Source organism: Falco biarmicus, chromosome 12 (genome assembly GCF_023638135.1).
Source record: "Falco biarmicus isolate bFalBia1 chromosome 12, bFalBia1.pri, whole genome shotgun sequence".
Taxonomy (NCBI): domain Eukaryota; kingdom Metazoa; phylum Chordata; class Aves; order Falconiformes; family Falconidae; genus Falco; species Falco biarmicus.
In genome coordinates, this window is record NC_079299.1 from 17,509,249 (window position 1) to 17,521,572 (window position 12,324).

Sequence of the window (12,324 nt, forward strand, 5' to 3'; positions counted from 1 at the left end):
TCCTCAGACTAATGTGTGTTTTATAGACCATTAATCAAATAATTCCTAACAACAAATGTGTAAGTCAAAAATCAAATGATGACTAAGGGAAAGAAGGGACCAAATGTTTTTTAAAGAAAACAAGTCCATTCCTCAATGCACATGTTCACTCCACATGATTTGCCACTTGAAAATCTTGCATTCAACATCCTAGCACATATCATTATTGCTGGAAAAAACACGTGCTTACAAGATAATCATATCACAGCAAAATCCTAGCAGAGAAAAAGTTCTGTCATCTTACAGGGTGAAGTAGGTTGGGAGGGGAAGTAACAACACTGAATATACCAGCCACTTGTGGTAAAAATGATAAGAAGATAACAATTATCTGGGATTGATAGTACCTATCGCGTGCTGGTACAAATCCATTTAAGACAAAACTATAGTTTATTTTTTACTGACTCACCCTGCACTAGGGAATATTACACTGTACACTGCTGTACCCATAGTTTTAATGTTGGGCTCCCACTGTTGGCATCTGCTGTTGGTCTGTTAGAACCTAAATGATGCCATATAACTAACTTCATTCTAAAGATATTAATGATGCGTTCAAACTCACAGTATTATTCTTCATGCGGTCCACCAGTCTTCTAACCTGTGTAGGAACATCCCTAAAAATAAAAGAAAAATAAAATAAGGAAAATAAAATATTAAAAAAAAAAATAAAAAAGGAATCCTGCATAGACAGCAACGCAAAGAAGAAAGCTCTTGAATTGATGTCCCTCACATAATGGCTAAAAATACCTTGGAAAGTCTAATTTTCATTGAATTAAAGGTATGATACCCCAAAAAGGCTATATTTTGAGACAGCAATGAGAAAAAACGAGAAAAAAAATAGCATCTGACAGGTATTTGACCACTTCGCAAATGCTACATAGTTACAGTTTTACAAGCTATACAGAAAATACTGTGCTATTACAAAATAAGTGCACTTTGCTCCTACCCAACATCAGACAAATGCTATTGATACACATATCACTGAAGCACCCGTGCATGTATCAATATTATTACACCACCTCGAACCACTGAGGCATGTCTTAGAAGAAGTGTTCCAATGAGAAGGAGATATGATATGAATTTCTCTAGTTAATTCCTAAACCTGTCACAGACTGACCATAAGCATTCCATATTTTTCTTTTACTGTCTCTGCATGAACTCTTGGTCCTACTGACAAGAGGGTTTGAATACACCTCCTATAAAACAGGGATGTTTTTTCTCTGCCTCATAATAGGGATGTGAAGATTTCTGAGTAGTGTTTGTAAAGTTCTTTGGGCTTCTTGGTTAAAAATACTAGAGAAAGCATTGCTTTTGCTGCTAATTTATTTGACTTAGATTAGAAACATTGCAAAGTCCCCATCACATTTCTTGGCCTTCATGCTAGAGATGGGCTAACAAAATATATTTGGGTTTGCCTATCAACCTTATTGCACTCTTGCCAAAGTCCTTGTTAGAACTGAGTTTTAAAGAAAAATCAACTTTTTTATTAAAATTAAAAGATTTTTCCTCTTACTCTGCATGATCCCCTGCCACAGCTTGGTTTAGTGCAGCATTACTTGTAGTCTGCTTTCCAGTGCCAATGGAATACCCTATCAGGGATGGGTTGAACTCACGAAGAATATCTGCAGAAAAAGACAGCACCCTGAAATGTTGCTTACTACAGCGGGTAGCAAATGAGGTTATAAAGATTAGACTTTAGTAAAAGATCATTAAAAAGCTTTAAGAGATACCTATCAAAAAATTAACCTTTAAGTATAATAAAAGTGGAGATTCATTGCCATACAACTGTTTCCTTGCCTTCAAGATTTCTGAGTTTCATGAACCCTGATATCTCAGGATCTAACACAATCATCTTGGCTAGCAATGCCATTTTGCCTGGCAAGCGACAATGAGTAACGCTGTGCTCACACAGGCGACTCTCATGGTGTCATACTCTAACTGCAGATAAGATGGAATCAAATCCTTTAGCCTGATCTCCCCAGATGTATTAACCCCAAAGACCCAAGATTCGTTTCTAGATCTCAGGTTACAAACCAGCCTTACAAACACCCAGATCTAAAATGCCCTGACCTCTAAAAGACATGTAAAATCTGACCTCGTAACGTGATTCTGGTCCTGCCTAAAACAACTTTCCCATACAGTCAAAATAGTTTCTTTAGGCTATGATCTAAGAACTTTGATTCATCTATTCCCAATGCATTTTGGACAGAGCTATAACCAACAGAAGAATACTGAAACAACCAGTCCCCTCGGAATTACAAAATAAATAGTTAAGTCATGCACAGCAAATTACAGCCTGGTTGTTATGCAACTTTTACTCAGCACTGGACGTTGAATACAAAAGCATTGGCTCTGTCACGCTGCAAATTGTAACTCTTTCTTCACGTCTTCTTTTGTAACAACAGATGGTTTAATAGCTGCAGTTATTTCTCAAGTTTACGGGAAAAGGCACTTACTTGCAAGTGTCGTGACTGTGCTTATGTTTTCATTTCCCCCAACACTGTTAAAAAGAAAGAACAAGGAAAAATAAGTAACTCCCAAGAGACGATGGACTTTGTAAGGCAGTGGACTAAGTAAGAGAGCTCCCCCGTACGGAGCTCCGACACGCGCACACAGCACAGCGCCCCGTGGTTGTACTGAGTCAGAGCAAGCTCTGTGTGTGCGTACACCAGTGAGGTCACGAAATCAGAGACTCTATCGTAATCATAATAATCATACTAAAAGCCCTGTATACCATCTGCCCTTTCAATTCTCTCACGTGTTTTGGCATATGTTCAAACCTAGTTGAAAGATGATAATTTTTAAAAGCCGCCTTCTTTGCTATTGTTGTCCCTATTAAAATATTTATTACTTCCAGTTTTAGTTAACAAATACTTTGTATCCATAACAACAAGTTCTAAAGGCATATATTTCAGAGTGATAAGTATACTCAATGCCTTTCAACCCCCATTTCAGTCAACTGGAAGAATACTACTAGACCAGTAAAATTCACCGTATGTGTGTGTGCTCTTTACTCTCTCTCCTTCACGCTGTAGAAAATGCTAGTATACTTTTCCCCTCAAAATGTCAGCAGATTATTATTAAGGATCAAAATATAAAAAGTTGGACTTGAACATCTCTGTAGTATTCCTTTAATTTGGAATAGAATATTCTGAAGTACTCTAGTACCTATTTAAATTTACAGAGCTGCAGTGGCTCAGATGGGTAAGAAATCATGAACAGAAAATCAGCCTGATAAGTTTGGTGTTAAATCATACAGTTGCAGAATAACACGTGAACATGATTGCTTTTTTTCAGAGTGGCTGTTTGACCTGTGTAATAAAATGCTGTATACATAAAAATCTGTACTGACTCATAACTGATAAACTGTTCTGCATGACGTAAGCAAAACTGGGAAAGAGTCAAGGAAATAGATACTGTGTTTGAAACAGCAGCAGCAAAAACCATCCCATCTTGACTTTTTGTGGACTGCTGATTTTATGTGAGAAAAATGGGTAACATGGACAACAGCAGGGAAGAGCAGACGGTATAGAAAGAGCAGGGACAGAAATGCAGAATGTGCAAGTGGTGCAATGGTGCTGGGATCTAGAAGTCTCCTTTGTGATAGCTGCAGCCCTGAGAGAAGAGACCCCATTTCGTGCATGTAGCCAGGCCTACGCCAGCCATGCTACATTGTACTCTAGATATCCACTAGTCTGAGCATTTTATTTATCATGAGTAATAGCACAACCACATACATCCATGCAAAACATGAAGTCAAATTCACAAGCCTCTATTTGATACAAAACCGACTATACATATCAAAACCCAAGAAAATGGATTCCCTCCCACTGAGGGGGAAATTCCTGGAACTCACCTCCAAGAAACACCTCGGTACTGAGTGAGGACATCCATAACATCATGGGGTTTGGATGCTGCCCCATTACCTGCCTGGAAGCGGAAGAGAAGAAGAATTCACCTTCAGAAAATAAGAATTGCCACAGTAACTAGTCCTCTGACTGACCCTGGTGAAAATAATTACAGTGTATATTAATGAAGCAAGCTATGTCATCGTCCCAAAATATAACAGTTCTCAGGAGGATCAAGGGCTGAGGGTATTTTAATTCCGCTCCAGTGAATTACCCTCTTCTATCAACTTCTTGATTAGATCAAGTGGGGAAAAAATTGGTTGAGAATGTTAAAAATATTCATATAATTCTAAATTTACATAAGCAATAAATAAGATAGCAATGATCCGGAATGAATAATTTATTATAATGTTCCTCACATTAAAAAGTAGTATGGAGATTTTATGTCTTCCCTTCTCCAGTTTCCCCATGAAAGGAGACTACAAGTATTTAATGTGGTAATTAGCACAGAACACGTAAGAAACATGAATTACGATGTGAGCAGTGAGGTAGTCATCACCAACTGGACAATCAGTCAGTCCAGGGGTAACAAGTTTATGTAGTTCCAGGAATAGTGTCAAAAGATATTCTCAAGATAAATCACCCTTGACACACCTGATGACCTATTGCAATTTTACTCAAATATTTCATTAGTATAAATGGACATGGCTTTATAGGCTTTGGTATTATCATATATATATTTACCATAACATACATATACACACAACTAGCTGCAGGATTTCTTCTATTTATGCTGCTTACTAATAGCTTTGAAGGTGAATACCTTGGGAGCTGCGTAGAATCATTGAAGAAAAGTAATTGTTGCAAGTCCACTCTAGCTGTCTGGGTTTGCTGCTGTGCAATTTAATCTAGCAGCTCTCCCTTGTGTGGCACTTTTGTGGACTTTATGTGGGAACCATGCACGGCAGATTACCAGCCGGTCAAGGTGGAATATGGGAAAAAAATATGTGAAAAATGTGCTTGGCTCAATAGGGCATAACTGTACTTACTCTATTTCTCAGGTTAAAAATTGAGAAAAGCTTTTTCATTACTTGCTTTAATGATGGCTGTCCAGTCATCTTTACTTACTGTGAGTGAATCTCCCAGAGCAGCAATCACCCGAATATCCGCCGGTTTCAAATTATGAACTAATAAATAAAAAATAAAGGTAGTTTAAGGGAAAAAGGAAAGAAAGAAAACTTCAAACTGTGATGGTTATCAGCACTTTTCCTCAGAATAACCATAAAGCATTGCAAAGACAGTATTTTAATATTCATGACAGCACCAGTTCGGAATGACAGACACTGTCAGGTTGTCAGAATTTTATATTTTTTCTTTTTACAATTTAATCTTTATATAATTATATTAAGATATTTTACATAATTATGTATTACTATATAATGATATATAATTAAATATATCAATATTTTTATGTTTTACATAAATTTGCAAGAATAATCACAAATTATTCTTGGCTATAGCTGGGCATTAGCTACAGCAACAAGGGAGGCAGTAAGATTTTGGTCTTGCCTCTGTTCTTACTCAAATTCCTTTTAACCAGTGGGAACAACTGAAAAGCAGGCACAGCTCTGGTGCTAGCACAGGGTGGAACTCTGGGGACAATCCCAGCTTCCGAGGGATGACAAAACCCACCTGGGGACAGAATTCCACGTGGCTTTTTGCACCCCAGACTGCACTGACAAGACCCACTACTCCATACATACTCAGTTTTCCTATCCCTGCAACTGCAAGACCCGTCTGCTGTCTTTTCCACAGTCACTTCTTCCTTTGTACGCGAAAGGTGTAGTTGCATAAGCTTTCACCATCCTTGAGAGAGAACTTGCATCTTGCTGTGTAACTGCTTGCGTTGTTCCAAGAAGGATCTTAAGAGCCACAGTCAGTAGTGTCTACTGCTTCCAGGAAAAGTGTACCTGTCCTAAACAAACCTGGTTCCTGTTCCCCTTCTATCATCAAATGAAGTAGCTCTACAGTGAAATTACACAGGACAGTACCTGAAACTGGAACTGTGTCAGAGGGACCCCGGTCAAAACAGGGAATATTTGTTCCATAACTTCTCTCCTGCAAAGACAGACGAGGCGAGACTTCACATTGGACTCACTATACTCTGGTTGTGATAAACAATGTCTCAGAGCATTAGATTAATGAATTTCCCACATACTTTGCATACAACTACTCGGCTCAGCCTGTCCTCAGGCCATGCCTACACCTGCCCATTGAAGGCAGACACAAGCTCGGTCTGCTTAGAAGCCACATGGCTGTGTTAGTGCTGCACAGCTCTTGCCTACCAGTGGGGCCAGTTATCTCAGACTGTGCCATGCAGTGTTCAGCTATGCAACATTTTATGTGCCTATACTCAAAGCTAGGTGAGCTCACACCTTTTTGTGAGAAACTGAACGTTCCTGGAATATCCCAGCATGAAACCATAGCTTCGTCAGCAGGCCATGAGCCTGGCTTCTCCACACACAGTCCTCTATGTGTCAGGAGGGCCAGCGATTTGCCCTCCTGGCTCTTTTGGGTTATAGCCTACTGACGGCAGCACCCCCAAGGTCTACTGTTAGTGAAGGCTGACTGTCAGTATACCAGAGCAGACCATCACACAAGACTCAAGGACATGTGTCGGCTTCAAATCTCTCTACAGAACTCCTTAAGTAAGCTAACTTGCCTAAGGAAAAGACACTTATCTTGTCCCATTGCTTCATTTTGTTGGGTTGTTTTTTTTATTATTATTATTAATTAAAAAATTTATTATTAAAAAAAACACCCCACAAAACAAAACAAAGCCACAAATATAACACAGTGTTGCTTCTTGCCTCCTATGCCATAGCTACCAAAAAAAAGAGTGGTAGGTACCATTGCCCCTTGCACAATACAAAACACCCTGAGTAACTAACAAAACAGGTGGCATTATGTTAAAGTAAGAGGAGAAATGTGTATTACTACTCCAATGATGTACAGGCCATTTTGAGTGCAGATGTGGTTTAGACACTGTGTTCTGGGACATGAAAATGAACATTACCACCTCCCTCTGCACCTCTGTACCTGCTTGGGAACACTAAGTTGTACTTAGAATCGGAGTACCATGACTTAAAAAAAACCAAAAACAAACCACCAAAAAAACCCCCAAGCACAGCTGTTTACCTCCAAAAATCTAATCACAAAAAAAAAATATCCAAAAAAACCATGAAAAAATCCATTGTTATTCAGTTTTACTGTGGTGTAAACGAGATGAAATCAGACCCACACAGTGGTGTCATGCTGATCTGCTCTGTTTTCCTCCGTGGTAGGACTAAATGGCCCCATTTTCACTATCTTCTTATTTCAGGGAAATTAACATTGTTATCCAGATGCTTAAGAAAGGTTCTTAACAGTGAAGGCAAGACTTTAGGCTGGCTGAAGACATCTACTTTAAATCATACTCTACAAAACCCACAAAGGAGAAAATGAGCTATTAAGCATCTGACTATTCAGGCATGGAAATACGGAGCTGGAGCTTTGTATTTAGTTTTCCTAGGTAGTATTGTTTAATTAGGCTACAACACACTCTCACCCACCTGCCCCACTCCCTGGAATACATTCAGTCCATATGATGCAAATAGTCCTACTATACCTGAGGTGTTTCTTTGGCGTTTGATGTCTCTGGGGAAGATGAGTAGTTACTATTTCTATATGTGAACAAATATGGGCTTTCCTGCAGAGTGAAGAGAGTGTGTTTACCAATGCTAATGGAAACATAGTCAGCTGATATTAAAATCTTCTGGCTAGATTTTCCAAGGGAAAAAAATCTTTAACAGTATTAATTTTTGAATGAACATTGCACTACTGAAGTAAACCAGGTTAGACCTGAAAATTAAGCCCTGGTACGCTCTAGGCACAACACCACCTCTTGCCTTAAACCTAACATCAAACAAAACACGTAATTCCATTTCTTTGATGTTTTAATTGCTGTTCACTGAAGCTTTCGGGTGCCAGTAATATTTTATCACTATCAATTTATTGAAGTCAGAACTTAAATGCAAAAACATTCAAGAACTGTTCTTTGAACCTGAGATGCTCAGGCCCTAAAGATACTACTGGGCTATTGACAGCTCCAGAGACTAAAACAGTTAAATCAGACAGCAGACACAGTTAAATCACAGAAAAGCTAAATTATATAAAATACATGGATTCCATTTTATTGCTGAAAAAGATTTCAATACTGATAATGCACCTCTGATATCTGCAATTAATAAATTCAGATTAGCTAGTTATATTTTGAATAAAAAATATCTGACACAGTACGACAATTTAACTAGATTTTGTCAAAAGTTGTTTTCAGAGTTTCACCTTTATAAAATAAAGAGCATGTGTCAATGAACTTTAAGAACACTACATTTTTAACAGTGTAGTATCTTGGGCAAGTACACATTCCCCAGAACTTCAGAAAATGACAACAGTATTTGAAAACTTGGAAATTCTGTGAAGAGTATATAAAATCTCACACTAGGACTTACTCACAAAGTAAGGAAACCCTTTTACCTGAGATGGACACTGGACCTGAAGCATTTTTGTGACTCTGTAAGGCTGCTTCTGCCCAACTGGCTCCATCTGGAAAGGGAGAGAATAGAGGAAATGTACCCGTGCTGTGTGTGGGAGGGAAGGGAAAATAGCAGCAGCTCAAAGGCTCTAGTGCCTGGAGTTTTCCATCAGGTCCATATAGATATATATATATATATGCGTGTGTGTGTGTATGTATACACACACATTTACAAGCTTGTTTTGTTTATGGTAAATATTTATCTATGTATAACATACCACATGTTTACCTACAAAGGCAAGGAACTGAAAACAAGACCTCTCACACGATCAGTCTTATCCCATCACCATTAAAACAACCATCCACACATTAACTCTGCTCTTGGGAATTCCACCGTAAGTGGTTTTCCCCCTAAGGCACTGATCTCATGCCGCAGTTATTCAGCTGTTCACAATCAAGTTGCTATTTATCAGCTCAACCACAGTAACTGTAGACATGGTCCAGAAGATCATAGCTTAAACCATCCTCGTGATTAGTTTATGATGCAGTTTAACCTTTACTGCAATTTGCAAGCCAGTACTACTCAGCTGGGCTGGGTATGAGAAAGTAAAGGGTGGGTTGCCACAGCTCAGCCGCCACAGCTTAGCCGCCAGGACAGACCTTGCAGCAGTCTGTCCATCCTCCCAGGCCTCAGCCACATTTTTTGTCTTCTTCCAGGCTGTGAAACCATGCTCACGGACACTTGAGAAAGGCACACTTGGGAGTTCACAGTTTATAGTTGTCATATAGAAGTATAAAGAAACACCCAGGCTTTTGTGTGGGAGGAAAAGCAACTTTGAGTAGATTGAAACTTTGAAGTAAAAATGGTATTACTGAAACTCCTTGGAAAATGCAGTTTTGACTCAGCTGATACACTGAAAACTTAGGTAAGTTCACATCACTTTACCTCAGAAGCAGAAAGTATAAAATCCCTAATATAAATGGAAAACTAAAATTCTTCCATTTGGTGATGCATTCATGTTGCACTAACTTCTTTCCTTCTGTTTTACGAATGCTATCTTTATGTACTCCCTCTGCTGCAAATTGATTTTGCAGCAAAGTCAGAAACATGGAATATAACACATTATGGTCACACACCAATCCTCTAGCGGCTGTAGCCCGTGCAACTAAAAGCTTGCTAATTTATCCCACCTTCCAAACTGTTTCCTTATCTACATTTTCATACATGTTAGAAAATGCCAAAAGGTGCACTCTGATGCTGCATAGAGGCTTGATAATATTTATATCTGTTGGTCTTCTAACAAGATGGAGAGGGGGTTGTTAATGAAATATTATGGAATGATTCAAAACTCAATACTGACAGCACAATGTGGTAAATACCACAAACAATCACTTCACCTGTTCAGGCACCTTGCTGGGTGCTAATTAAATTGCAATCATACCCAAAGGAGTTGGCCACTGATTTAGATTTTGACAGCTGCTGCTGCCAGAAGCAGCAGACTACATAAGAAACAGCACTGAAGGGACTGAAAAATACAAGCAGCTTGGCATCACTGATACATGCTGGGCAGGAATGTTATTATTCTATTTTGATTGTTCCTTCAATAAAAATAATGGGATAATCCAGAGAAACGGAGAAGAGGTTTACAGAACTAATATCCTTTGAAGAAACAGAGTCTGTGCTCTTTTGAGGGAGAGATAGAAATAAAAGGAATATTCCTGAAACATGCAAATTAATGAAGCTCAGAGAAAAGATACATTGGGAACTGGTACTTTCCCATCCTCCTAGGACAAAACAAAGTAGCTATTTAATGACATTCTTAAAAAAAATACTCTTGTTCCAGCACAGAATCACCCCACAGAACATGGGACAACGGTGGTATTTCGTGGCTAGGAATGAATTTCAAACAATTGTTAGACACTTGTATGTTGTTGGGAGTTGAGTAATGAAACTGCATTTCTCCAGGAGGCGATTCATTCCAGATGGTTCAGAGACATGGTTCTTCCAGCTAAGTGTGACAGCTCCCATGCAGCAGAGCTGCAAGGTCCTGGTCAGGAAATCAGGCACCAAGGCTGCACTGTGGTCAGACAAAATGCCCCCTGAATTCCAGGACATCTGTTGTGCAGGCTGGTTAGCGTGCAGGTCTGCTCTGGTACTGCACCAGTTTCAAAGTCAGTGTACGCTCCTGAACACAGAAGAGAGGCACTGGCAGCCTCCTGTGGTGCTGTTCCTGTTCAGGTCCTTGCCTGGTTTCAGTTTCTCTCTTGGTTGTACGATAGGGGTTTTTTTTGTGGTGTTTTCTGTTTTGCAAAAAGATGCCAAACACAAAAGCCAGAGCTTCTTGTCTAGATTCTTTACACACTTCAAAGGAGCTTTGCCCCCAGATACATTTCCAGAGGTAAAATTGTATGCATTTGCCAAAATCAGTCGATCAGGCTCTCCATGGTAAACATCAAAGCTGTCCAAGCAAACAACCAGCCTCTCTCAGCTTTTCCTAGCTACCCAGCGTCATTTAGTTGGCTGTTTTCTGATGTGTTTAGCATATGAATTGCGTTGCTTCCAGACAGCTAGAAATGTTTTGGTAAGATATCTAGCCATGCCTAGGGCAAGTCCTTAGTACCTAACTAGCTCAGCTTCTTCTCAGCCAGACTGAAGTGCAGTCCTATTGCCTTGCCACTAGATTTTCAAGGTTTTGCCCTTTGGCCAATAAGCAGGTAATCATTCCAATAAAAGAGGCTGGTACCAAGCCTCAATACAAGGTAAGAGCAGCCTGGCAGGCAGCAGGAAGCAGCAGCTCTCTGAAGGCAGTTCTCAGACACCTCCTCATTCTGCTGTGTTTGCTACTCGGCATGCCATGATCTTGATTTCTTATCAGTTCCTGATACTGAATTGTGGATTGTTCTGTTTTTAAAGCAGTCTGCATAAACCATTAGCTGGACTTCCTAGTAGAACTAGCTTGACCTTTACTAGGTGAGGACACCTGCCAGTGCTTTTTACGTTGAAAGAACATTTCATATAATCTGCTTTTACATCATGGCAGAATACCACAGGCAGACAAGAAACCTACCCAGAGGTGCCTTTCTGATGATTGCCAGCTGTATTAAGCAAATTCCACTAAATAAAAGAGGAGGCAGGAAAACAGAGAGGAAGAGGAGTTGTGAAGGGTGTACTACCCTTCCTGTAATCTTATTTCTAACCAGTAGGAAGGTGCAGTTTTGCCACATTTTGCTCTTCTTCCAGATCACCTGGACTGTCCCTTACTAGAGGAACCACCTCACACTAAGGAAAAACACTGAAATAAAGGACCATTGGTATTTGTGTCCTTTACGATGATTCCCTGGTTCTGGTGGCTCCCCAGCATGTTCACTGCCTGAGTCTGGGCAACTGGCCCTAATGCAGCCATCCTTAAAAGTACCACACACTTTGTTTTGCTTAGTTTTTTACTTCTAACGTTTCAACAAAATGCTCCTAGCAGTTAAAGCGACAAGATTAGAGTAACACACCAAAGAACGAGATGCTCAAGGACAGAGCCCAGGAGACCAAATAAAGTCTGTGCAGAAAAGGGTTAGGGACAGAAAAATGAAGCAGAGGGAAAAAGAGAGGGTCTTCTGCTGGCAGAAGCAGCAAATAAAAAAGTATCATTTGAAGGGACAGAAGGAATTTGTTGCAAGCCAAGTATAAGAATTTGAGAGGGCAGGAAAGAGAAATCAGTGCCAAGTTGACTGAGTATGTCTGCATAAGTTACAAAACTCCAGAAGATAAATCCTATCCCTCTCTCCTCCTACAGAGGATTTGGAAGAGGCAATATACCTGTTTCAGACTGGGGATAATACTGTCACAACTCCTTGTAAAGAATATCCAAGATG

At 39.6% G+C, this 12,324-nt stretch overlaps 1 protein-coding gene across 1 annotated transcript in view; it reads right to left on the bottom strand.

Moving 5' to 3' along the window:
• Window positions 1-12,324, bottom strand: part of PLB1 (phospholipase B1) — an 80,404-nt gene that overhangs the window by 50,773 nt on the left and 17,307 nt on the right. Inside the window, exons 15-22 of the mRNA XM_056357560.1 lie at window positions 8,460-8,528; window positions 7,552-7,632; window positions 5,936-6,002; window positions 5,013-5,071; window positions 3,893-3,966; window positions 2,493-2,536; window positions 1,550-1,658; window positions 599-650 (exon numbers count right to left, since the gene is read on the bottom strand). Coding sequence (XP_056213535.1) covers window positions 599-650; window positions 1,550-1,658; window positions 2,493-2,536; window positions 3,893-3,966; window positions 5,013-5,071; window positions 5,936-6,002; window positions 7,552-7,632; window positions 8,460-8,528 — 555 coding nt within the window. The remainder of the gene's footprint in view (window positions 1-598; window positions 651-1,549; window positions 1,659-2,492; window positions 2,537-3,892; window positions 3,967-5,012; window positions 5,072-5,935; window positions 6,003-7,551; window positions 7,633-8,459; window positions 8,529-12,324) is intronic.